General features: G+C 46.2%; 1 protein-coding gene and 1 long non-coding RNA gene across 2 annotated transcripts in view; both read left to right on the plus strand.

Annotated features, from left to right (window-relative positions):
- Positions 1 to 27973, plus strand: part of ARHGEF4 (Rho guanine nucleotide exchange factor 4) — a 199267-nt gene that overhangs the window by 137002 nt on the left and 34292 nt on the right. The window contains exon 7 of the mRNA XM_085233195.1: positions 14293 to 14432. Within this exon, the coding sequence (XP_085089321.1) occupies positions 14293 to 14432 (140 nt within the window). The remainder of the gene's footprint in view (positions 1 to 14292; positions 14433 to 27973) is intronic.
- Positions 24866 to 27144, plus strand: LOC146543587 (uncharacterized). Its single transcript, XR_014885728.1, has 2 exons — positions 24866 to 26374; positions 26459 to 27144. It is a non-coding gene; the product is annotated as an uncharacterized LOC146543587 (long non-coding RNA).

Here is a 27973-nt window from a genome sequence, read left to right on the forward strand (position 1 = left end):
GACATTACACAATTGTGAAATTACACAACCAAGGATCTGTGCAATTTGGTGACAAGAATTGATTCAATTTTTTAAGATTGCTGTGAGGTTAGCAGTGAAAACTCATACAGCTTGGAAAATGTCCTGGAATCAATTGGAGACAGTGCTGTGTACAGAGCAATTATTCCCAAGAACAATTTCCAGTTCAAACAAGCTCAGGCTGCATTCAGAAGCAAAGGACACTGGAGTCAAGGGGATTGTGCAAGTTCTGATACACTTTGACATCCGCTAGGTTTTCAGCAGGAAAGATAAGCAGGCGCCAGGAACACAGTCTAGGAATGGTAGGGTTTCCTGCCTTCTGTAGAGCTGCACCTGCTGTGTTCAGAGAGGAAAAGCGTCCCACTTTCAGAGTGTGTGCCTTGCATTTGGGCTCGAAAGGAAAGGAGGCAGACAGAAACGTAATTAATCAAGGTGGGAGGAAACAGGATTGTAAAGAGATTCATATGCATCATTTGCTTGTCTAATGGCTCAAACTCAGCTGTATGACTGCCTCCATGACTGTAGTCTGGTGGAACTTGGAGCTCAGCAAAACTGAGGCAGGTGAAGATCGGGAGGATGCAGCTGGGTGTGATGGTGGTCCCTGTTCTCCTCTCCTCTGTCTTATTGTGAGCACTGCAGAATCTGGAGGAGGGGATAGCAGAGTTCAGCACCATTTGTTTATCTCAACAAATTGGTGATTCGTAAAGATTTTCCAGTGCACCTTAGGATATTTTGTCAGTAGAAAGCACAAACTGAATGGCCTGAGGTGTCTTTTCTTTGCATGTGTGCTGTTGCCCTGAAAAGCATTGCTGGCAGGGATGTCTGTTTTCATCAAGTCCAAGTGCTGAGGTCTGTTAATCATTTTGCTTTTCTAGGCTGTGGCACTGCCACCTAAGTCAGGCTGATAATATGTGCTGCAATTTAGCTGCATGTTCTGAATGCAGCATGTCAAATATAAATATATGTGTGCTGCATTCACACGGCTTTGTGGACTTAAAATGTATCCTGATTATTTCTTTTTCATGCATTTTACAGCACAATAAACCTCCACGATCCCCAGTACATGCCTCACTCACTGGTTTAATCACTAGAATAATCCTCCGCTAAAGCTCCTTTAGAATACAGCAGCAATACTCTAACTATTCTCTTATGCCCCTCAATTCTGGGTTTTGTTAAAAAATGTATATATATATCAGTAGGCCAGAATCTCCCATTACCTCTTCTGGGGAAAATCTGCAGGAATTAAGGAGAGCTGCTGCAGAGCTGCCTTGGTGTGCACAGCAATGCAGCAAGCAGCACGTGCCCAGCCTTGCTGCTTCTCTTCCTCCTCTTGTCTCTCTTTACATACTCTGTACTTGTCAAATAAAACAAATGTTTGAGATGCTGAGAGCATTGGTCACTGCCACAGCTGAGATAAATGGCTTTCCGGGCAGGACGGACACCTTCTGGGGATTTGTTTTAGGGGTTGTTTTTCCTATTGGAGGAAGGAATTTATTTCTTTTGACAGTAATCTCCTGAGGGACTCTTTCCTTTATTGATACTTCAGTGTTCTCCTTTGAGTTAATAACCCCGCACTGCATAGTCTGTCACACAGAAATGAAGTTGGGCTTCTGGTGTAGAGGAATGCCACGTATTAAATCTACAAGACAGGGACAACAGCTATGCCTTAACTTAGAGGAAGATGCGGCTGCACAGAACCATTCAGCTGAATATGAAAACAAGGCAGCAGCTTGATTTCACAGAAATACAATCTGAATGGACGGATTCTGTGTTTGTACTTCATCCAGGTTATGTCATCAGCCAACTTAAAATACACAGATACTTACAAGTATTCCTGTTGTTGCATATTTTTTTTAAATATGCCTGAACTGTACCTTGCTCTTGTAGCAGCTTTCTTTCAGAAGAAAATCATTTGTTTGAGAATACGGGGTGATTGGTTTTGTTTCCCTTGGCACCTCATTTTGAAATATGCAATTAAAATACTAAGATTATCAGCCCATAGGATTTGAGCCAGGAGAGTCTGTTGCTTTTCTCAAAAGATTTTGATATCCAAGAGTAAAGCTGCACTTTTATGATTTGATTCAGTATCCTTAAAAGATAAATCTAGCATATTTTGAGGAAGCAATAGCTATGCCATATGGTATGGGTCTGTCCAAGGTCTCGTGGCAGATCTTCAAGCTCTGTCTGCCTCTGTGATCACCTAAGATTTTTGAATGTTAACATTTAGCTGACTTGAGTTCTTGCATTGTATTATATGGAAATTAAACTTTTGGTTTGCATGAATGTTAGTGGACATTCTTCCATTTCTCTACACCTCACTGTTCTTTTCAAATCTGTATTTCAACTGAAGCTCTGCTGACAGCATCTTCCTCCGACCTGTTAGCACTGCACTCTGTCTCACATGCAGTGTCAGGAAGGAACTCAGAAAGATCATATAAAAGAAAAAGTTTTTAGCAAAGAAAAATTGAACAATGACTCTCTGTATATTATCTGCACATTATAGCAACAGATGCTGTGTGGACAAGATGTCCCGGTTTGGATTCATCCAGCAGCAGGGAGGCCCTGCTTAGCTGTTGAGATCTTTGGTATGGGAAGGTGGGGACTGGAGGGAGGTCAGGCCCCTTCTATGCATGTTCAAGTTCTTTCTCTACTGGCCCTGTGTAGGTGCATTCACCATTCTTTTTCTCATTTGCACACTTGTGATTTTTGTTCTCTATTACAGACAACTAAATAGCAGTTGTTTTATTCCTTTTGGTAGCCTATGTGAGAGGCACGCTGCTTGTGCTCTTGTTCCATCTGAGATTCAGACTACAATTCAGGCTTGGGACTACAAGTTGTATTTCAGAGGCTTGTTTGGCTTGCAAAGGGTTGATTTTGGTATGCAGCTGTGGTTTTTATCACTGAAGGAAGTGTATGGAAAAGCACATACAGTTATTGTAGTTGGCTGTGCAGCAGTGAGATCTGATTTTGTAAAATACAGTACTTGTAAAACACTGTCCCCAGTTGTCAGGGGGTTTCATTGTCCTGCTCTGTTTAAAAACAAATACAAATAATGCTAGTATAACCTTCATGAGAATATAAAAAATGAATCTACCTCATATGTTTAGCTGACAGTCTATAATATGAAATTAGGAAAGCAGACCCCAGCATTAATTGTGTAAGACTTCTATGTGCACTCCCGAACTCCAGAACATAGGTCGTATTTTATGGTAAAAGTGCCATCTATTGGCACGTGGCAATATTTGGTGTCAGTGGCACAACTGAAGTTCAGTAAAGTTGCTGTTCCCGTCTCAGAAACTGCCTCCTGGCCATGGGTGCTGGGAATACAGTGTGTGCTGCCTCATCCGTGCTCAGAGTGCACATAGAGCAGCCTCGGAGGAATATGCAATGTGGGTGATGCTGATATGTAACTTTAAGCACTGACATTCAGAAAGGCATTTTAAAATTCAGCATTACCAGCAGGAGCAGGCTTCTAAGGGAAATTTGTAAGAACAGGCACAGGGTATAGAGCTTCCAGCAGTGTCTGCTCTGCCGTAACTAAACACAGGAGAAGCTGAACAGAAGAAACTGAACACTTAAATTTATCATTCTACATGAACATGCGTCATGTTTAAGACTTTTGGAAAACAAGGTTAATTTAAATTTAATTTCACTTGGCATGATGCTCCTGGAAGAAATCCTTTGCCATTTACTTTAGTTCTGAAAAAGCGACTTCAGGAACTGAAGGAGCAAATCATTGTGTAAGTAATAAATCACAGAGTATATTTGAGGATAAAGGTATATTTTATACATTGAGTGCCTTTTGTAGGTGGTGTGGGGTTTAGGTTTTTTGTTTCTTCTTCCTCCATCTGTCAGGTAGATGACCATTGTGGCTGGAGAGAAGTTTGGAAAGCCAGAACATAGAACCATAGAATCACAGTATCCTCAGAGTTGGAAGGGACTCTTAAAAAACATCTGGTCCAACTCCTCTGCAATGAACAGGGACACCTACAGCTCCATCAGTGCTCAGAGCCCCATTCTGCCTGACCTTGGGCGTGTGCAGGGATGGGGCATCCACCACATCTCTGGGCAGCCTGTGCTAGTGCCTCATCACCCTCACTAAGGAAAAGACTTTTTCCTTAGACCCAACTTAAGTCTCCCCTCTTTTAGTTTTGAAACCATTTCCCCTTGTCCTGTCACCACAGACCCTGCTAAAGAGTCTGTCCCCTTTTTTCCTGTCACTCCCCTTCAGATACTGACGGGCTGCTCTCAGCTCTCCCCACAGCCTTCTCTTCTCCATCTGCACAGCCCCAGCTCTCAGCCTGTCCTGTAGGAGAGGTGTTCCATCCCTGGGATCATTTTTATGGCCCTCCTTTGGACGTGCTCCAGCAGCTCCATGTCTCTCCTGTGCTGAGGACCCCACATCTGGACGCAGTGCTTCACACGAGCTCTCACAGCACAGAGCAGAGGGGCAGGACCACCTCTCTGACCTGCTGGTTGTTCTTCTTTTGGTGCAGCCCAAGGTGCGGTTGGCTTCCTGGGCTGCAAGAGCACAATGCTGACTCATGTCCAGCTGCCATCCACCAGTACCCCCAGGTCCTTTTTGTCAGGGCTGTGTTCTATATTTTCATCTTCCAGCTGGTAGTGGGGCTAACCACGGTCTAGAGTGCAGGCCTTGCACTAGGATTTGCTGAATCTCATGAGGTTCTCCTGGGCCCACTGCTCAGCTTGTCTCGGTCTGTCTGGATGGCATCCCATCCCTCAGGCGTGTTGACCACACCCCACAGCTTGGTGTCATCTGCAGATTGGTGAGGGTGCACTTAATCTCACTGTCAGTGGCACTGATGAAGATATTCAAGAGTATCAGTCCTGGCACTGACCCCTGGGGGACACCACTCATCACTGACCTACATCCAGATGTATTTCTGGAATTGTGAGCCTGGAGCAGAGTCTTTGTTTTGATTTTGTTTTTTTTTAATCCTTTCTGGATGAGACAACTCCTCTGTCTGCTTCGGAAAGCTAAGGGTTGGGAACTCATAAACATCCAATTCTGTGCAGTAGATTAAAGATGTGAAATTACCAAAGGGAAAAAAATCTGCTTTTAATCAACTGCTTCTTCAGCATGGGTGACTGGTGTGCTGACTTTGGTTTGTTAGCCCAGCTTTCCATCGGTTTTGTTTTCATTTTGAATTTTGCTATTTCATTTAATAACAGAAACAAAGCATTTTCCTCTTCTCATTATATTGGCATATAGGACCTAAATAAGAATCATTTCTTAAATGGAAACAATAGCAGCAGCACTGTGGAATTAAATGTTTTATTTTGGGGGGGTAATCACAGGAAAGGTCAGATTTGTCATCTTTGCCTTATAATGTTTGTCTTATAAGCTCAAGCAATTGATAAAGATCTTCAGGTTTGTTGACCAGCTGTACACTGGAATGTGCAATCTGAATTGCTCTGGAAGGCACTGTCCTTGTATCAGCTGTGGTTTTGCAAAGCTACACATTCACGTCAAGTTACCAGATATTGTTTTGACTGCTTCACCCATCTCCTTCCAGAAGAATGTCCCTTTTCTGACATGTGCCTGAGGTAGAGCTGTGTTTGGCTGTACATCATGTAAGGGTGGAGAAGGCTTCACCGTTATCCTCTCTTACCTTTTTAAGGGATCTTGCTCAGTTTAGTTGCTGCTAATCAGCAGTGATTTTCTTTTTATAATTGAGCCTATTGAGATTATGTTGCTGCCTGTGTTAATATACACCTGTCTCTTAATTTTGCCATCTTCAGCTGAGGTTAGCTTTTATGGACATCTCCAGAGTATCCAAAAGATTATTTCTGTGCAATGATTTGCAAGTGCTAATGTGTCATTTTGAATTCACAGTTCAGAACGCACACAGCATCTCAGACTTGTGATTTTGCTGAACTGCTGATCTTACCAATTTTGCTATTCTTATTTCTGTGTTGCAGCTTCCAGTAAACATTTTAAGTAATTAATTTAATGATTAGAGGAGCACTGACCAACGTGACCTTGCCAGAATGCTTTCTTCTTTTAAAGGAGATGATTAATTATGGCTTCGAAAGGAATTATTCCAAGAGGAATACTGTTTCCCTTGGAAGAGTTTTCTTGCCGTAGCATAAGGTTGCATCTGACGTGTTCAGCTCTAATTCAGACCTGAAGCTGAATGTTATGAAGTCTCTTCTAATAATGTACCTTACACCAGTTTTCTGGGAAACTTAAAACTGTTGAATGTGGAGTCTGTTTCTTTCATGATAATTGAAAACTTGTTGAGATACATCAATCAACAAGTTCAGCATCCAAGGTTAATTCTAATTGGCCTGCAGTAATTTATTCTGCATCATTGGATTCCCAGGGAGCAGGTAGCTGATGACAGGCAGCTCTCTTCCTACTACAGCATGAACAGTACTGATTGCATAAGGCTGTTAGACTTGTCCTTGACTTCTTAAATATCTTTCCTAAGAGTACTGCTGCCCACCTACAGTTTGAAGTTTCAGTGCAGTCTCTTTGATTTTCACATATAACAGGTAGTGTAGGCTGACCATGCAGGGACTGTGGCTGCAGATGGAAGGAACAATCCAGCCGTACCAGGAGGCACAGTCTTCTCCTCTAGGTCTCTATGTTCCAGCATTCTTCACCCATCTGTTTGTAGAGCTGGTCTTCTATACATGTGACTATCAGTATTAGATAGCAAAACCAATAAGTCTTGGACTATTACAGTGAAGTCTGCACTCCCAGAAATGTAAATATCCAATATCTGAGTGAATTTGACATTTCCATTTTATTTCCTTCAGTAAGGTCCCTGTAAACTGAATTACTTGGCTATCCTGCACCTGTCTACCAGTGGAGATGCTCTCATGTCTTTGTTCACTCAGAACAGAAAGGTGGAATTGCGTTTGGCCACGTCAGGCATCTCTCCTGTAGTTTGTTTGGAGCTGCTCTCTCAGATCTGTTCTAATTAACACGAAGGAGGGATTGCCATGGCCACTCAGAGCTGAGTTCTGCCTCCTTTGTGCAGCGCTGTGTGACCCAAAGATGTGCACTAAAAAAAGCTTGATCCCCAAGCTGTCATGGCAATTGCAGTTAAATAACGTAAATCCTTGATTTCCTGTTTTCTCTTTGGAAATATTTGCCAGCTTGATCTCAGGGATTTTCTTAGAACTGAGATTAAAGTAAAATAGGGGCAAAGGGATTTCTGAAAGGTGAAACATTTGTGCCAGTATTGTTAATGAGAAGACTGTAGCCCTGGTATGAAACCAGATCTGTTGCATGTTGCATGAAGGCTGGTCATTCAAAATAATGTCAGCGAAACAATCTTACCGCCTCTTGAGACTTACACTTGATAAATGCACAAGAGCAATTGAAAGCCTTCTCATGGCATTCATTTTTAATTACTTCTGTGGTACAAGGTCATAGATATAAGCCACGTGTCAGCCTGGGTAGCTTCACAAAGACAAAGACTAGATTTATAGCATTATGCAGAATTCTGGGAAAGAAAGAAAGGTCACATTTTTCAAATTTAAGTGTTCAAAGTTAGCCTGTTAAATCTGTCTTCAGACACTTATATAAGCAACCTGCTTTTCAGAAGTACCAGGCAGTGGCTCTTTGCTGGCAGTGGTATGTGCCCAGTGAGCCTGTGTTCGTTGTATTGATAAGCCACAGCTGAAGGAGATGGGCCTCGTTTCAAGTTCTACTCTCAAATAGTTTTATCTTGACCAAAGGTGGCTGCATTTAAACCATTATCAAAATAATTCTTCATTCTTTATCATTAAATATATAATATAAATTAGTCCATCATAAGGAGCTCCCATGCCTCTTTCTTTCTGCTGCAAGTTTGACAGTTGTGAAAGTAGTGTAAGGAAGTTGCAAAGTGGGCCAGAATGGGTGCAACATTTGGAAGTCATCTCTGATGTGAATTGCTTTACTTCCTATTGAGTATTCTTCATAAAGATGACTGTAGCTACTCTTTACAAACTGGTCTTCCCCAGGCTGGTAAGGAAAGTTTGGTGCATGGTGCAATTTTCTTTTTTCCAGACTGTGACTGGAAGAAAGCTCTGTGCTTTATCACAGCTTCACTTCCAAGCTCTCAGTCTTCTGAGGGGTGTACTGAGATGTAGAGACATAAAAGCACTGGAAGTTTGGAAATGTAAATTAAACTGGAGGTTCTTATAGCATGTTTACATTCTTTCCTTTCTTTAAAAAGCATTGTAGGAGCCTATGATAGCTTGATTTTCTGATACAGTACTGTGAATTTTCTTAGGTAGTTGTTTTAGAGGTGAAGCCAATGTCACAGCTGGATCAATTTAATTAAAGCAGACAAGGGCAGCATGAGACTTGGGAGCTAACATCAGCATCTGCATTAAGAAACTCCAAGTGCCTTGAGAGTAGCTGCAGAAGTAGGAGCAATAACACTTTCTGAGAGGGCACGGGAGGAATTTTTTCAATTCAAGGTTCTCATTTGAGAACTGATGATGATTTTCCAATCACTGGCTATGTCTAAACAGTGCTAACTGCGTATGTCTGTGTTGACCAGCGAGAGCAGATGCACTCCTAAAAGCAAATACAAACAGATGAAGTCTTATTGAAAAGCCCTTTCGGATTCACATTTGTTAGGCCTGTCAGCTGCACTAACACTCTTTGATGTTGCTTTTACCTTCTAGATTTGCTACGTTAGATGTTGTCCACAATAAATAACTATTGTACTCATTTCCTGGTTCGCTTACTCAAATTTCCTTGGTTGTTACACATCTGGGTAAGAATACATAGGTGTAGAGATATGAACGTGGTAGTTTCATCTTTGCAGTTGAATTGAAAGCTTGCTTGAGGTTACTGCTGATCTGAGTTGACTGTACTATACTATGCAGCTTCAAATATATTTGAGGACAACAGCGTGAACAGTAAATCACCTACCAGACTTCCCAACCAGTACATCCTACTGAGGATACAGTGAAGAATGTGCCTGGGTTCTAGAATGGATTTGACTGCGAGTTTTGATGGCTACAGTTGATTTCATGCTGAGATTGTGCTAAGGTTTAAGGGACTAAACTGGAGTTGGTCCCCACCACATTCAGCACTGTCCAGGTGTAAAGTAAATAGCATTTCCAAAGACATCCGTCTGAAAAAAATAAGTGCAAACAGGACTGGATGGATGAGTAATCAGACCTGAGCAAATAAACAACAAATAGAGTAGGAGGACATGCCTGCTTCTTTCCACATCAGTAGCTGTGACTGGAGCACAGCCAGTGAATTAGTTGTTTGTTCAGCAGAGGTGCTTTCCAACAAAGGAGCAGGCTTTGTGTCAGGACCATAGTTTTATGCTATTTTCTGTTTTTCCCATCATTTTCACAATTTCACCACTACACTGCTCCCCCCATTGCTCCCACCTGTAATGTAGCTCAGTGAGTGAGGAGTGCTGCACACAGCATGGTGGGCACGGAGCGAGGGGTACCATGGGAAGCAGAGCTGTAGAGCCATCCCTCTTCCCATAATTATCTCTGCTGACCAAGAGAGCCGAGAGCTCTTCCTTAAGCCTCACTGCAAGTCATTTAGTTCCTAAGTGGGATTTGAAAACTTTTTGAAACCTGGGTGGGTGACCTAGCACATTATTGGTGGTGAGAGTTACCATAGGTGACCTGCAGAGTTGAAGAGCTGTCTCCTTTTGGTTTCAATTGTGGACTCGTTCATTGCTTTGTCTAATTGGGAACTGGTTTTATTCACAACAGGAATTCCATTAGAGGCATTGCACCAAACTGCTGATTTCGTTTTGATATGCTGAACACTTTCCTTTATTAATTTTTCTTTATTACGGGAAGATGAAGCTTGCTTTCTCCCCTTAAATATTTTCTGCCTCTCTTCCTTATGTTCTATTTTTACTTTTCTTTCCCCCCTGCAGATTCATTTCCATTACCTGTTCATAAATGTAATCACAAAGGTCTTAGCTATGTAAGGCTTGGCTTTGCAGGCACATGTGCATGGTTTGTGGTGTTGCTTTTTGTTGGTTTCTTTCCCATTATGAAGTTCATACTAATGGGTCATTGTCCGCTTTTTGCTAAATCGCCCCTTGTCCTTCCCTCTTCCTGTTAAACCAGCCCACAGCCATAAGCACAACAACGTGAGAGGATCCCTCAGCACAGCAAAGAGCCGCAGAATGGCACTGCTGGGGCAGAAGTGGGATGACATCACTGATGGATTTCACTGTGGCAGCTGCACAGGGACCTGTGTAGATCAAGCAGCTGATAAATGATGCACGCCATTCAGAGTGGGGTGGGTGGGTGCTGCAGCACAGCAGTGGCAGCTGTGGCAAAGAGAGGAAGGTGGAGGGCTGTCTTCACCTGTGCAGGGGCTCCCAGGTTTGTTTCCCACCTCACACACCCCTTCTGTCTGCTTGGTGTGTTGTATCTCCTGAGCTCCCCTCCTCCAGCTGCAGCTCCCTGCGGGTGCACATAACTGCAGCCTTCTCTGCTCAGTGAGGCGGTGGGAATGATGTTGTTAGCTCTGAATTAATTTGCTCTGTGAATGTAAATCAGGCTCCTACTGTTATTCCAGCGAATTATTTTAAATGTAAATGCCACGTAGAGACAAATGTGTGGATGTGATGCTGGAAGAGCATACTTGAAGAGAGATACTTCCAGTACACTGTTTTTGTTCCTTTTGTCATTAATATGTACTTTTAATAAACTGTGGATGCTGTTGGCTTCCAAAGCTGGCTGCAGCCATCCCTTTTTTCCTGCCCTGTCCTCACCCCAAAAGCTGCGGGCTGGCTGGCTTTGGGGAAGCTGCCTGTGACCTGTTCTCCATCAGTTCTGGGTTACTGCTGAGGGCTCTGAGCCAGACCATGGCAGGAGCTCCCCGCCAGCAGGCAGCCATAGGGTTCAGTCCTGCTGAGCCGTAGCTCTGGAGGCACGGAGCTCTCTGCTATGAGGTGGGCTGTGCCTGGGGCCCAGCTGCTCTGGGGAAGCTGTGCTGGAGATACATCCTGTTTCTCCAGGGAGGGTGGGAATCTGTTTTGATGGTGCTAGGTTTTTGGGTTTGGGTTTTCTAGCTATTTATGTCTTGTGTTCACTACTTCTTTGCACTTAGAATGTGTAAAGCAGGTCCTTGCTTTTGGAGAGGAGCTATGACGTGGTGAACAAATTCATTTCTTGTTGGGTCTCTGGAATATGTTTGCTGTTCCTCATCACTCAGTGCCATTCAGCCCTTCAGCCCATTCATCTTCTGGCTGCCCATCTGTAAGATGAACATCACAAGGCCCCACTCCTCTCTTTCTCCCCACCTCTCTGTTAGGCTCACTTATTCTCCAGGCTCAAGTCAGCTGATGACCCCCAGGAACAAGCAAGCACCCTACATGCAGGCAGGTCCCTGCGAGCAGCAAGCATGCCATTCCCCGTGGCCCAGGGGCAGCAGTGACCCTACAGGCAGGGTGCAGCCAGCAGGCTGGGCTGGCAGGGCCATGCAGGAGGAGCTCATCCCCCTGTGAGCAGTGTCCTTTTGTGGGAAGCCCCAGGCTGCAGGGCATGTAGAGCAGTGTGAGAATGAACCGTGTACCTCATTCCTCCATTTTGATCAAGCTTTATTTACCCACGCTCTTCTCCAGGATGCTCTCACTGCTCTGTGTCCTTGAGGTTATTCCTTGTGTAGACACCTTACTCTCTATTCAAATACAAAAAAAGGGTTTGTGCACACTCTTGTCAGTTGGTATTGGAAGCGTTATCCATCAGCTTTTGTGCTCCTGTACCATGAATTCTGAGCTTGCTCTTGGATTAACAACAGCAGAATACAGAGTTGTAATGCTTGCAGAGAAGAATGTTGTACTACTGTTTGTGACACCCCCTCCCTACGTTCCTCTGTATGGGATTTGTTGCCATATTTAACAGAATCTAGCATGACAGCCATATGAAATGTGGAGAAATCTGCTTGAGCTAATTGGATGTAACTTGGAGCTCAGTGTTATTTTTAACAAAGTGTTGCTCTCTGCTGTCTGATTGCCAGTGCCAGGTCAGATCCGTGGCTTCGGGAGGACACAGAAGCCAGCTGCGGCCGCATCAGTGGATTGCAGTGTGACATGGAGATGAGCATTTGGTGGGGAGGGGAAGTGGGGCACCCAGACCAACTCCTGCACAGTAAAATACTTGTCTGTCCTACTAGTGCTGTGCAGCTGAGAAGCTGATAGACTGTTTTAGCCATTTCGGCTAATTTGTCTTCAAAGATTTTTGTACGGTTCTTGCTTCTTTTCTACTTGACCTAGTTTATACTGTGCATGTTGAGTCATTACCTACATTTAAAGCCTTCATTCTCCCACTTCCCTGATGGATTTTTAGTGCAATGGGTCACCGTTTCAGACTGTTGTTTTATTTATTTGTTTGTAATCTCTTCTCCCATGTAAGCTGCTTCAGAGCAAATTCTGGCCTTTTTTCAGTTCTTCCCTGGAACATAGTGTTTTTGGGAAAACAACTAATGACTATCTTATACCATTCTGTCTTAAAGGACTGAGAACTTCTGAGTGGTTATGGGCTTCATTTTTTGGTAGAGTATGTCCATGTGAACTTTTATTTTTTTTTAAGAGGATTGGAAAAAGGAACTTGACTCTTTTCTGAGAGGCAGGTCAAATCAAGGCATAGAGACTAGAACTGTGTTATGAGCTGTCAGATCATGGCTCAGCAAGAATTTAAAAGAATGGTATCTGATGAAAGCCACAAGCTAGGTAGCATTAAGTTCCTTGTTGAGAACAAGGGGTTAAGGACATCATTTTCTAACTTGAGAGAAGCTAAAATGTTTTCCTAGATTAAGGTAGATGATTATTCTGAGTGAAGGAGAAGCAGTTCATACTTTCTCTGTTCTTCCTCTTTCTCTGCAATATTTTCTTCCCAACTTGTCTTCAAAGACTTTTGTATTATTCTTGCTTCTTTTCTATTTGACCTAGAAAGCTCTGCTTTCATTATAAGCTCTTGTTCACCTCTCTGTCCTGAGCGTCCATTAGTCTTGGATGAGTTTCCAGGTTTAGGTGATGAGTATCTTTGCTGTGCTGTATTTGATTGTTTATATTTTGAATTCAATAAATATTTAGTTCAAGAGCAGCTCATAAACTCATCATGTAGAAGTTAAGTAACTGCACTGAACTGACCAATGCTGCAGTAAATTTACACCTCACTCTTATTAGGCATATTTTTGATGCAGCCTTAATGTATAATGAACAACTTCACATGTAATGAAAGCATTGGCAAGGATGATGTTTGTAGGTCTTGCTACAAATGGAATGAAGTGAGAGCTCAAAAACCAGTCCAACCAATGCTTTCCCTCTCCAAGCTGTACAAGATCAAGATAAATGCTTTTATTTCACTTGTTCTGCAAAAGTTTTAAGTATGACATGATATATAACTTTGACAGGAGTAATGATGGCAGTGTCTGCATTTTCACTTCACTCAGTCCCTGTAGAGAAGCCATGTTAAGCCTGTTAAACTCAAATTATTAATTACATCAGCTGCTGTCCTCTGCATCATGTGTGTCTTTCTGTTAGCTGCTTATTTCATGCATGGAAATTTTCTGTGAAGCCCACCTCTTTGTCATGGAAACCATTTTTCTAGCAGTTGCTATTCCAGAAGAATATGACTTCAAATGTTTTCTTTAATCATTAGCATTTTTCACAGATTTTGAGAACTCTTGCCTAGGCAGGTATGGGATGAGTCATCAACTTGCTCTGAAGTGTATTTGCTCTCTTTTGTATTTCTTTCTTTTTCTAAGATCTTGAGGAGACCTTAGAAAAAGGTTCCTGCCTGTGAAAGAGAGGAATTGTCTATGCAACAAGTGTGGATATCATTTTTTCAGTGTCATGCTTGTGTCTTGAGACTTCAGCGCAGGTGTTCTCTGCAGACTGCTGAGCCTCAGCTTCCTGCAGCTTATTCCATGTTACTTCAAGCAGAACAGCCCTTCTGTGCTGGTGATGCTCGAGGACACTTCTATAGCAAGTGCTCAAGGGGGTTCAACAAAGTGCTCAAAGTGCTCAAGTGCTCAACAAAGGGGGTTCTCGAACTGAATGGGTGGACAAAGAGGAAGGTGAATGTTTTCCAAAGGCTTAGAGTTTCCTTGGCCTGAACTGGGAGACACAAGCTTTTTACCTTGCTATTTTTTCTGTAAAATCACATTTGTGTTCTTTGTCATGGGCATGTCTAGTTTCCTTGTCTCTTCTCTATGCTGTTATCCCTTACCCCTACCAAGCTCATATTATTGGTGCAGCACTTCTGAGGACTTTGTGGTGTATAACCAGTGAGTTCTTTTTGCTGTTGCAGTGATTGCTGATGGGGCCCTGGACAAGACAGCTCTGACAGATGATGTGGGAAGCGAGGAGGATCTGTATGAGGACTTCCGCAGCTCCAACCACCGCTATGGCCACCCTGGGGGAGGCGGAGAGCAGCTCGCCATCAACGAGGTACTGTGCTGGCAGCTTCTGGTGGGCAGGGGGAGGAAAGATGTCAGTCCTTGGCTTGAACTGCAAGATGGATCCAGGACAATACTGGTCCTGGCAGAGAGGATGAGTCTTCAAATGTCGCTTTCAGCTGGTTAATGGTGGGGTCTGAGCTTTCTTTGAAGGCACTCTCCCTAGGAATGGAGGACAATGAGCAACATAATAATAGGATTTAGGAATTTTTTTTTCTGCAAAAGTATAATGGTATTGTCTAATGCATTAGAACTGGTATCCTGTTAACACAGAGTGCTTTTTTCAGTGGGGTGAATTAATAAGCTTTTCCATTGGAAGAGTGAAGAATGTTTCTTACACCCATACATATACAGACATTCTTCTTTTCCCCATACATTAGTACCTTCACATGACCTTCACTAAATGAGAAGGCAGGGATAAGATATTTGTTACATTTTCTTGTGGCTGAGCTATAACTGAGATGATGTTGACTGGAGCTCAGAGCTTGTACATAGTGGTCATGGCCTGAGGTCTCTAAAAGCTACCAGTTCACTATGAACTGCATAGTGAGGATAACAGATTTTTTCTTCAAAACAACAGCAAATGTTCTTTGAGCAGTTTTCCTGCTGCTTGTGCTCAGAATTCATGACTACAGCCCTGGAATGTTGGGGTAAGGAACAGACTTGCTGTATTTTCTTCCCGTGTTGTTTACATGCAGCGATTGTCAAACCATGGCCAGAGCTTTTGCTCTAACCTCAGCAGTTTTGACTGGTTTTGCCCTAAACAGAGGAAGTTTAACTTCAGTAATTCTTTAATTTTTCTTAATTTCCTGCACACAATGTGTTACACTTAAAGGAAATGCAGCTTACCTGTGTATTGCGTTTGTTGAGTTGCGTTCTCTCCCATTAACCTGATATGCTCTTGAGAGAGGCCCATGCACCACAGAAGACAATCCCATACCATGCGCTGAGGTTGTCATGAGAGAATTTGGCTTTCCTGCCATTCAGGTTCTTGACTTGGCAACTCTCTTCATTGTGGCTCATGAAACATGAGCATCCTCTAGACTTTTTTTTTTTTTTTAAAGGAGAATGCAAAATATTTTACTTCTTTCCTTTTATTTGCACTTTATTTTTAAAGGAAATCTTCACAGCTCTTTAAAATCAGAAAAATTATTTAACTTGGCAGTAGATCTCTATAACCATCATATATGTTGTGTTTTTCTCTTCATCGTTCTGTTATTGAGGACATTTGGTCCTTTTTTATTAGTTCATTTTATTTGAGTAAAATCCCATCATATAACTCCTAATAAGGAAAGCATGTGAATGTGTCCAAAGCAGGTATCATTTGTATCCTCTTTGAAGTATGTGTGGGTTTGTTGGCTGGTTGACTTGAAGAGACTATTTTATCTCTGGCACATTTCCTAGAAGCTTGCCTGTTCAGGGGCCAACAAAGCTGTAAGAACAGGCAGTACATTATTTACTTTGTCAACAGATTTCTAGGGGTAATGAATCCATCACTTACCTCTGCTGAGCATTAGTGCAGTGCTTCCCTATGCAATTACTTCCTGGAACAAAAGAGTGCAGTGACATAAAATCTCTTAGAGGTGAAATACTAAATCTGTGAGGTACGGATTTTACATGAAGAGAAATCTTAAGTGCTGGAACTGAACTATCTCCAATAGCTGGGAATCAGAAAAGCATCAGCCTTCAGTTTGATTGCTGGACCAGAATCTGGGTATAGATTAATCCTGACTATTTCCAATACTAACACTAGGAGTGATCTAGAGTGTAGACACCAATGTCCAGTTGTTTTGTCAAGTCTGCTGAGCAGTCTTGTCCTTGTTGCATTGTATTCCAAATTGCATTTTATTGGTCATGGATAAGGAAACTATGGTAACCACATTGTTCTCAAACCTCTCAGAAGGAGCAGCTTTCAAATAAACAGAGAAGGCTAAAATACACTTTTAAGGCATTTGGCAGTACAAACCTTGCATTTAAAAAAAATAAAGCAACTGCTGAGCTTAAGTTCATTTTGGATCAAGAGAAAATGGTTATGGAATAAAAAAGAAGCCTTTCATAAAACTCGAATAATTTGTTGGCAGGAAGACAAGAGGAATAAAAGAACTGGGAAGGTTGTACAGAGCCCACCTAGGAAGATCAGCATGAGTCAGTGTAGGAGCCAAGAAAAATCAGTCAAAAAGTAATAAAAAGGGTTTGGGATGGGAAAAGAGGCTGGGGAAGCAATTTTCTGGAGAAGTCTGACTGATGCTCTTTCAGATGTAGATCTTCACGAAAAGAGATTTTTGTTTTTTGATTGTCCTTGGTGGAGTTTACTTGGTGGTTGCTCTAGGTAAAGACTCTATCCTTTTCTTCTGCAGCATAAGTTGGTAAAATGTGGCAAGAGAAAGTCTGTGTTCTAAATGCACTGTGGTTCTGACTTTGCAGTACGGAATACTATGCACGGGGTAGGCACAGTGTAAGGCAGCATGAAATATGGTACCTGTAGGCTGAAGCGGAGGAGTTGACGAATTAAGCATGTAAAAGCCTGCCTGCTGAGCTCTCAAGTGATGCCAGAGATAATGAGGAAAAATGCTATTTATCAAATAGTTGGCCTTTGCAAATGGTCTTAGGTGTGTTTGCTCGGACATTTCTGATAGGCAGCCAAGAGTCTGTTCTGCCCTGCCGCTGTGGAAGGGGCTCCTTACAGCTATGGGCTTTGGGAAAAAAATGCTGTTGCAATTCAGCACAGAGGTGGAGTATTTGCCTTCTTTTAGCCCTGAAAGCAAAGCAATAAATGTTTGGAAAACAGTAGTGAGACTCCCTCTATTTTCCTTATCTCTTCTGACTCTACGTTTGATAAGCTTGGAATTTGGTATGTGAAGTCTTGTTCCTGAGGAAATGCAGGGACCCACTGGAATCAGCAGTTCAGGACTTTATGATTTTATCTAAGATGTATAACATTGTTGCCTTGTGTTTTAAAATGAGAGTATTGCAATATGTTACATATGCTCGTGTTTTTTACCAGTGCTTGTTGACAGGATGCAATTAAGCTGATTAGTCTAATGTACATATTCCTGATTTAACAAAGTAATGCATATAGAAAAATGTTCAGGAAATGGCGTAAACAAAAATAATCTCCCATTTTACCAAAGACAGCAAATGTTCTAACAGTCCTATCTTGTCTTGCCAAGAAACATGCAACTATTGCTGATGAGGCTCTACAGCATTTTTCTTGCGCTAAACTCTCATCTCTCACTGAGAATTTATCCTTCTGGAGTAACCCAGAGCTCACCCAGGCACACCCAAGTGTAACAAGTAAGATACGTAAACTGTAAGGAGATCTGCTGAAAATAAATAGATAAATATAGTTTTAAAATACCAAAGAAATGTTCATGCAGGTCAGAACAAAGCGTTTCAACTTTGTCAAATACAAACGACCTCCTTCATGGCACTTTGGCCACAACAACCCCGTGCAGCGCTGTGGGCTTGGGGACAAGTGGCTGGATGAGTGTGAAGAGGAAAGGGACCTGGGGTGCTGGTTGATGCTTGGCTGAACGTGAGCCGACAGTGTGCCCAGGTGGCCAAGAGGGCCAACGGCATCCTGGCCTGCATTAGAAACAGTGTGGCCAGCAGGAGCAGGGAGGTGATCATCCCCTGTACTCAGCTCTGGTGAGGCCGCACCTCGTGTTCAGTTTTGGGCCCCTCACTACAAAAAAGACATTGAGGCCCTGGAGAGAAGGGCAACGAAACTGGTGAGGGGTCTGGAGCACAGGTCTTATGAGGAGCAGCTGAGGGAGCTGGCATTGTTCAGTCTGGAGAAGAGGAGGCTCAGGGCAGACCTCACTGCACTCTACAACTTCCTGAAGGGAGGTTGTGGTGAGGAGGGGTTTGGCCTCTTCTCCCTGGCAACAAACAGAACCTGAGGAAATGGCCGCAAGTTGTACCAGAGGAGGTTTAGGTTGGACATGAGGAAGAACTTTTTCTCTCAGAGAGTGGCCAGGCACTGGAATGGCTGCCCAGGGAGGTGGTAGAGTCGCCATCCCTGGCAGTGTTTAAGAAGAGTCTGGATGAGGAGCTGCGAGATCTGGTTTAGTGCTTGTGGGAGCAGTGGTGATGAGAAGATGGTTGGACTGGATGATCTTATGGGATGTTTCCAACCTTGTGATTCTATGATTCTGTGATTATCTATCTGTATTCATTAAAACTTCTTGTGCTGTATAGGATGACAAATTCCGGCAGAAAAAAAAAAAAAAAACAATGCAGCAAAAGCTTATAAAAGCTTATAATCTCTTTTTCTCTTCTCTTCTCTCTCCTAATAATTTCCAGGCGGAAAGCAGAATTAATGATCTTCCAGCATAATGAGCATTCCAGCGTAATCTGGGAGAGGAGACTTGTTATCACTTTTCTATCTCAATGTGTGTTGCTCTCCCAGCTGGCACTAAAGCAAATAGAAACCAGTTAACAAATACCCTTTCCCTTTTTATTCTTCTGGATCCTTCATTCCTACTTTTGTGCCTTGCATATTTCTGCAACCAATTTCTGACAGCTGTGGTTCAGAAGCAGCAATTATGATTTATTTGAGGAGCATTGTAGTCAGCTCCTTGCTGTTGAGGACAAGAATTAATGTTTTCCCTGATGGACATGAATCTTTACAGGATCTGAGTTTCTGGTCTTGTGTGCTTGCATACCTTGTATATGAGAGTGTTCAGGGCAGAACTGGAGCAGAATTGCAGCAGTTTTTGATACCCTATGTGTTTAGTTTTTACAGTCCTCAGATCTGAAACTTCTGATGTCATTGCAGAGGGCTTTAAGCAATGAAATTAGATGAAATCGGTATATCCAAACACTATATAGCAATTGTGTCTCTCCAAAGGCCACGATCCGGAGCTAAGTGCTGCTGGGGGTCACTAGAGCCACATTCCCATTTTGCTATGAGCAGCTGCAGCTGTCCTGAGCTGCTTTCCCCCTCCCTAGCATCAGGACATCGCTGAGGCAGGAGTATGCATACAGGCTGCCAACACACGTTAAATACACACAGAAGTCTTTCTTCAACACATAATTTTTTTTTGCTGGACTACACCAGACTTTCTCTAAAATAGCCCTACTAATCTGATACTTATTAGAAACAAAACAACAGAAAAACTGGCTTAGCTTAGTTCCTGGGGCAAGAATAGCACTCAGGGATCTGCCACACTTCCAGAAAAAATGCTGAGGTGTTACAGCAGAAGGGGCTTTGCTCATGCACAAGGAAATGCCTGCTTTGAGGGGACAGCCACTGCCTTCCAGGAGCAAAGCTGAGGAGGGAGCCTCTGTGTTTTGCCTCTCCGTGGTGTGTGCGCTCCAACATGGACAGACATGCTGAAAGAGGGGGTGGCACTGCCCAGACTTTTCTCTGTGGCTGTAAAACAGACCTAAATATGTCACTCAAAGGTAATAACTGGAGGCTACGTGATAGCTTTAGAGTTCTTACGTCAGCCCTGCCAGCTGTTTAATTGCAAAGACTAACAGCTTCTGTTCTGTTCACACTTGTTAATGATGGCTGTGTGTGCTGGGGACTTGTAATGCTAGCAAACAGCAGACATCATTAAATGTATTCCTAGTTACCGGCCTGTAGAGTCAGGCCTGGCTCCACAAACAGCTTTCCCTTTGAAGAGGAAATGATCCAACATTTAACTCCTGAAGTTACTTTTGCCAGACCGTCTCCAAGCCTGCCTGTGTTTTTTTCAGCATATCCATAGGTTGCTAGCACTCTGCCCGATCCTCCTCATCACTTACAGGAAACACAGCACGACTGCTGATGCTAATAACAAGTTGTCTCTTTGTGGTGAAGGCTCCAACCATCTTCAAGTGTTCTGGCAGCGCCTTACGAAAAGCTCCAGTAGCACAGTGCTCCCTAGGGCTAAGGGTTACGTTGGCAGGAGGCCCTGGCTCCATCCCAGCCTTGCTCACACAAGGGCATCCACCTCAGAGCCACTGGGATCTTCAGTCCTTGCAGTGCGGCACTGGAGGTGGTGTGGCAGGCAGGCCTGGCGGTGCTACCTGCACAGGGCTCTCAGCTGCACCTGATGGCAGGCTCTGTGATCCATGTGCTTCCAATAGTGCTTCCTGGAGTGGTGCTCAGTCAGCTCTGCACAAGGACAGCCAGTGCTGACCTGAAAGTGAAGGACGGGGATGGCACCATTCACAGGTGGGGCCTAGCTTTCATTGTGCCCTGCCTGATACAGTGCAGGACTTGCCCTGCTCTCTGTGTCACTCACCTACTTTGGGAACTTGCTTCTTGATTTTCACAGTCCGTGGTGACACCTCACTCCCTGTTCCATGATAGAACGTGTGTTAGCAGTGCCGTGATATTTGCATTTGGAGTGTAAGTTAGACTGCAGTTTGTAAACTCTAGAAATTGTAGCATGATGGTATACAAGAGCGAGTACAGCGAGTCTGTCGTGCAAAATCTTGTTCTGACAATTCACCAGCCAATGTCTTTATTTTTAAAATAGTTAGGGATGTCTGCACTCAGTTTGCCAATTCAAGAAACACTTGCATCAGATAACTGTACAATAACAAAGTGGATGTCAGAGTACAAAGGTCTGCTGAGAGAAGGGGATAAAGGAGGAATGTGATGGAGCAGGAATGCTGGGTAAAGCTTAGTGTAGAGGTTATTCCAGGTTTAAGTGCTTGCAGAGAGAGGGGTGAGCATATCTGGAACGAACTGGTTTTATACCATGCCTCAGGTTCCTCTCAGCATGCCTTTGACATTAAAAACTTCTTGTATTTGTTCTCCTCTCTCCAAATCCTGACTTAGAGCAGCTCCTCTCTGCGAGCTCTCCTTTTTCCCCCTAATCTCCAGAATGCATTTGAATCATGTGGTGGAAAAATAAAGTCCCTCCTGACTCTTCTGGCCCTTCAGGAAGCACTGCTAATCCCTCCAAAGATCCTTTCTTCAGCTTCAGCCCTGTCCGCTGACCGAGGGCCCTGGTCCTACCCTGGCCGAGGAGGGAGCAGAGCAGCGAGCAGCAAATTCAGCCATGTTTTAAAGAAGGAGCATGTTCCTTGCAGCTGCGTTTTCCTGCTTTGACAATAGCTGCAGAACTGTGGGAGCTGTTTAAAGAAGAAATGTCTGTGAGAACCAGGCGTGCCAGCCCCGCTTCTCTTGGGAAATGCTCCATCCCCTGGGACACTCGGTGCCCCCAGCATGTCCCATTGGGGTTGGTTCTACGCCTGCTCCCGGCAGAGCAAGGGAATGTGACTGGCAGTAACCCCACTGCTCCCACACACAGCACACATGACCACTGATGGCAAACACAGCAGCCCTTGTCTTCAGCGGTGTGGGGCAGGCTGGTGATCCCTGCGCAGCATGTGCCTGCCAGCCAGGCCTGCGCAGGGCTGTGGGGAGCGCCCAGGACCTCGCGACAGTGGTAGGGTTGTGCTGCTTCACAGCTGTTGGATGCCACGTGCAGGTTCTCTGAGCTTCTGGGTGAGGGCAGGTGTGACTGAAAAGAGCAGCAACCTAAGAAGATCTTGATGGGAGCTCTTTTTTAGTGCTTTATCTATCGTCTGTGGGAGGATCCTGCATCTGGACATCTTGCCACTGGTGGGTCTTCATGTCAGCAGGCTTTGTCAAAGAAAAAGCAGTCTGCTCGAACAACAGACTGAACATCCCATCTCCTCGTGCTCGTGCTGACAGATGCTTTGCGAGGAGAGCAGAGGAGCATCTTGTGTGTTAGTATGGAACAACAGTGCTGGGGCAATCCATTTTGCATTTTCACTTTGTTGATCATTTTGAAAGCCACTGTTAGACTGTATTTACTTCACATTGAGAGCTGCTCTCCAGGGCCTGTTGTTCTGCTGCCGTGGGCAGCATGACATGAGCACAGAGCACAGGGACATGCTGTCTGGGGATGTGAAGTGGCAGTAACCATGCTCTTAGTAACACAGAGGACCTTACAGCATTACACATTGTGAAATTCCAGGCAAATTGTGGACCTTCGACAGATGGTTTTCCATTTTAGAAATACATGATCGCATGCAGTTTAAGAAGCTGTACTTGTTCTGATGCTTTTAGGTGGTGGCTCAGCAGTGGTTTCAATTCACCTGGGAGCTGCAGTTGTTGCCAAGGGTTAATTCAATACAGAAGAGCCTGGATAGTCGCTTAGTTTGGATGCTGGGCAAAGTGGAATAGCGGGATATTTTGAAGTTACATAAATTCTTGGAGCAGATGTGTTTTTCAGGTAGCAATGCTTTCTCCTCCTCCATTCCATTCACAGTCCTTGTTTTCAGTTGCTGAACTGTGATAGAGGTCCATCCATTGAACATGTAACAAAGCTTGATTTCTTCTATTTGCAAGATGCATTGAAGTCCATGGCAGCCGGTGTACCACGCTGAGCTGTGCTGTGCAGTCGTGCTGTGCAGGCCCACTATGAGCTGGGGAGCCAGGATGTGTATAGCAATTCCCTGTCCATGTCTCCTGTTAGTTACTGGCATATTCTGCTGAAGCACCTGCACTGTTTATTACACTTATTCATTTTTCACTTTTTTGTACATAAAACTTTCACTTCCCAGCTCAGCTGTGACAATATTAGCACACTCCATTCATCAGACAGGCAGGATTGTCCAAATGCTCCTGACCTTGTAAAGCTGAAAACTCAGACAACCTAAGCCTTGTTTACTCCATTTGCAAGCAAGGTGGCAGCTTGGGGATAGACAAATAACTACTGCCATTTTGGTGAAAAGTAAAGGAAAGGATGCTTCTGTACTTATATTAGACTCCAACTGCTGTGGGCTGTGTGCACCATTGGGCCTCAAGCTGCTCTGCCTTCACCACTGGCACTGCTTTGAGTGACAGCATCATTCCCTCAGAGTGCTTCTGTTCCCATCTGACTGAGGAGAGCTCTTAGAGGAAGACTTGGAAGGAAATGATTGCAAATCAGATTCCAATGAAGACTGTGCAATCATTATACAAACTAAATCCTACTTTCCAACAAGCTAAGAGAGAAAACCTTCCTCTTCTTATGGATGCCACCTTTTACAGAAAGATGTCTGATCAGTGAGGAGGAGGATTGAGACTTTATTTGTGTAGGGGAGAGTGCTGCATGGCATTCCGCAGCACGTGGCAGGAGTTGTGCTTTGTGACACTGTGCATTATCATGGGAGTAGCATCCTCACGCACAGACCTTGCAAGGGGGATTCAGTGCATGGGGTTGGTGACAGAAGCCAGGTTGCAGTTGCTGGCACTTCCAAACTTCTCCTTGCAGGAGGTCTGAATGTAGCATCCAAGAAGGAACCTACTTTCTCCTCTCAGATAGCTTTTCAGGTGTTCAATCAAACTTCCTGTGCTTTTGCCTTCAAATACTTAAATGTGTTCATGAGCTGCCAAGACTTCAGGAGGTGACTGCAGAATGACAGCATACTGGATTTCAGAAGTGGCCCAAAATTGTGTGGCACCAGCAGGGCAGCGGCCAGCCTACCCCTCTGGTGTGTGTCTTGGTGAGTTGCTGGGCTCTGCTTCTGATCAGAAGCACCAAGAGGCTGGAGAAGATGCTAGCTGCTGCTTTCAGATGTGCACAGCATATGTGGCCATGCTTCCTTTTCACTTGGACTGCCTTCCCCTAAAGCTCCCAGCCCCAAAACACTGTTCAGTGGCTTATGCCCAAATTCTGTCTGCTGTCAGACAGACAAGACTTACAGAATGCCCAAGAGCTGAACAATACTATGAATCAATTCTAACCTTGAAGAACTTTCAATAAGTAGAAGCCCACAGTCTCAGGGAGCCAGCTGTAGAATGTATGGGAGGGAGCTGTTTTTTCAAAGCTCTTAAGGAAACGCAGGGAAGAAGCTCAGGAGTGCCCAGGAGCTCAGGCAGCCTGCAGGTCCATGTGCTCGGTGTGGAAGGTGCAGGGCCTGGGCCACGAGGGGAGCACAGCTTCATCCTGCCTGGTGTTCTTTGTTCTATAAGTAGGCTAGAGATAGGATGTGCAGGATCTTTAAGCTCAGAAAATGGCACACTGATGTACTTAGAATCATAGGATCATAGAATCCTTAGAGCTGGAAGGGACCTGTGAAGGCCACGTAGTCCAGCTGCCCTGCAGTGCACAGGGACACCACAGCTGGATCAGGTTGCCCAGGGCCTGATCAGCCTGGCCTTGAAAGTCTCCATGGATGGGGCATCCACCACATCTCTGGGCAACCTGTGCCAGTGCCTCACCACCCTCAATGTAAAAGACTTCGTATCTAGCCTAAATCTTCTGTGTGGGCTTGGTTTTTGTTTTATGACACCTTATGATCACATCTTAATTGTTCCATAAGCACAGGGTGACACTTGATTTTGCACTTTCTGCATAACCTCAGCTGAAACTGGTACAAATCTGGGAGAAACTGAACTGAAAGGAAGCACCCAGCTAGGCTGTAACTGAAGCCTGTATCCTTCTGGATCTCTCAGCTGCTGTGCACCAGGATGCACGCAGTGGCGTTGCAGGCCTTGGTGCCAACACTTGAAAGCACTGAGCTGCTTCTGCGGGCAGTCACACAGGGAGGAGGGCTCTGCTCTGCTCGTGCCTGCTGCCCTGCCCTGCTTTGGGTGGCTGTGCTCAGCACCCCGCCCGAGGGGCAGCTGCCCAAACAGATGCGCGGCTGAAGGATGGGGTGAAGTGCCGAGTCATCCTCTTCGTACCGCTCACCCGTCGCGGTCCCGCGGAGGGCCGACGAGCTCCTGGAGCGCGCAGGTGCGGCAGCGGCAGCTCCCCGGCGCCGGCCGCCCCTCACCGCGCCCGGCGTGGCCCCGCCCGCGGTTCCGCCGCTCTCAGCAGCGCCTGTGGGTGCCGCTCGGGCGCCGCGCTGCCGCCGTTGCCCACGGGTCTGCCCCCGGCGCTCCGCCGCCCGGCCGACTTCCCCGCCCGGCAGCGCGCCGTTCAGCTCCGCAGAGCTGCCTGCAGGAGGCTCCCGGCTGCGAAGGGTTGGGGCCGGCGGAGGCAGCCTCGCCCTCCGGCTCCGAGATCCGTCCGTCCCCGAGCCGTGCTCCTCCGGCTGCCGGCGCGGTGCGGTGCGGTGCGGTGCCGTGCCGTGCCGAGGGCTCCGCCGCCCGCTCGTGCCGCCCCCCGCTCACCGCGCCGCGTTGCCAAGGCCCGCGCGTATCCTGGAGACGGCGCAGCAAATCGCCGCGGCCGGAACGCAGCGCCGCTCCTCGCGGGAGGGATCCGCACCGCTCCGGGGCCGCGGCAGGCGGGGTGCTGCGGGGTCCCGCGGGTGCCATGGCCGGGCCGAGCCCCTGCGAGCTGCGCCGCTGATCGTAGCGCTCTGCCCCAGCGCTCCTTTGAGAAGGGCGCTTTTTATTTTTTGTTTCCCCTTTTTTTTATTTTTTATTTTTTTAATTTTGTCCCTGGGCTGAAGCCATGGCAAAGGTCCCCGAACGCAGCAGGCACAAGTGGAGCGCGCTTCACACCTTCCTCCGCTGCAACATGAACCCGGAGACCCAGCGGGTGGTGGTCTTTGTCATCCTGCTTTTCCTCATCGTCGTCAACGTGGTGCTCATGTTCCTCCTGGCGTTCCATTGAGGGCTGCCGGCCGCCAGCTGCGGGCGCGGGGCCCCCCAGCAGGTCAGCATGTGGCTCTGTGCCCCGTCTGCTGTCACCCTGTGTCTCGGAGCATCCCTGTCTCGTGAGCCCTCGCTCCCTCCCCGCTCCCCTCCCGTCACCGCCTGTGCCTCGCGCTCTGAGCCGGAGAGGGGACAGCCCGGGGCTGTGCCAAGCGAGCGGCCTCAGCCCCCCGATGACAGCACAGGGTTGCCCGCTGCCCCACCGGCCCGGTTGTTCCCTTCGTGCTGCTGCCCGTCTGACCAGAGATGGCTGTCCCGCACGGAGCCCTGCACCCACAGCCCGTGCACCGCTGCAGAAGCTGAGCCCGCAGTGCCCCCGGCCCTGCGAGTGGTGCTCCATTAGCAGAAGTGATCGATGGTCGGCGTGCACGGTGAGCCGGGGCCGAGCAAACGCTGCAGCAGCGTGGAAGAAGCGTCGCACTGGTGTTTATCCTCTTCCCTTTGTTATACCTCAGAGCTTAGTGCTGTGTGTACGTGCACGGAGCTGCGGACTGCCTTCTCCAGGCCGGCAGCATCCGTGCCCGGCAGGGAGCAGTGCAAGGAGTGCTCCTGTGGGGCTGTGGGAGGGAGAGCCCCCCATCTCACTGCCTGCCTGCCTGCAGCCCCACGGCTCTGCCGGGCCGCCACGGGGCCGCACTGCCCATCCTCACCAACAGGAATGGGGCCTGCAGGAGGGCGGCCTGAGAGGAACCACCCCGTGCTGCTCACGTCGGTGGTGGGGGCTGAAATCAGCATCCTCCATCCCGCCCACTGGGCAAAGCTCAGCTGGAGCTCAGCCTTCACCAGGGCAGCGCGTTCCTGTACCGATGGCCGAGGTCACTGCAGGCTCAGTGCACAGAGCCGAGTGCTGACGGCTCCAGGGGATGGTGATGCTGTCTGTTGTCTCGTGGCGATGTTCTCTGTACCACCTCTCTGTCTGACTGTGTGTCATGCGCTAACGTCGAGCGACCACGTTGGCTTAGCACGAAGAAATGCAGTGTGTATGGGCTAAGTGCTGTTCTGTTCCACCAGAGCGTGGGCTGTGTGGAGGGCAGCGTGGTGCTGGGCATGGGCAGCACCGGCTCTGGCTCCTCGCCTTGCTGGGAATCTCTCATGTACAGGGAGACTCAGAATTATTAAAGATATCTGACTTGACTATTAATTCTAAATGGTAATTCTATTAATTCTAGCTAGGCTCTGCCCGGGAAAATGGTGGGTATGGCACAGGCATGAGGTGGGAAATAAAAAGCACTTAATGGAGAGGACAAGTTCTGTGTCAGTATGAAAGCGTGGCTCAGTCCTCATATGGCAGATGGAGACTCAGGTGAGCCGCTGGGCTCGGGGATGGAGAACACTTTGGGAAGCAGCTGCAAAGGCAGAGCTGCAGGCAGGGCTGGAGCAGGCTCAGAACATTGCAGCATTCCAGCAGCATTTTGCTATCAGGAGAAGCGAGAGGTCTCAGCTTCACACAGCCCCTGAGTGTTAGAACTGCCAGTTACTGCTGTGAAGCTTGAATAGCTCAAAGCATCAGATGAACTGGGTGAGAACTGCAGGAGTGCACAGGGTCTACACATACACACGCAGCTCTGGAGTGCTAGGTAGGTCAGTTCTGCTCACAGCCCCAGTGTTTGGCTCACACAGCGTGGTGCGGGCAGCTGGGGAGCTGAGCACAGCATTCTGACCAAGAGCTGAGCTGGGATGTGCAGCAATCCACGCTTTCATCCAGCCGAGCATCGTGTCGCTGCGCTGCTCCTCAGGTGGCTTTTGTTGCCAAACAGGGCTGTCGCTGCCTGCTATGCTGTGCCTGGAGATGAGGTGTTGCAGGGAGGAGCTCCTCCTTCATTCTGGCACAGAACTGAGGCAGCTGAGGCTGATGTGGCACAGTGAGGAAACTAACCGTGTGCTGCTGGGGATCACAAGCTGCGAGCAGGCACAGGTTGACCTGCTCCCTCCTCTCTTCCTAGCCCACTCTAACAGCTCTTGCTGTACCT

This window comes from Meleagris gallopavo, chromosome 11, assembly GCF_905368555.1.
Source record: "Meleagris gallopavo chromosome 11, MGAL_WU_HG_1.1, whole genome shotgun sequence".
NCBI lineage: Eukaryota > Metazoa > Chordata > Aves > Galliformes > Phasianidae > Meleagris > Meleagris gallopavo.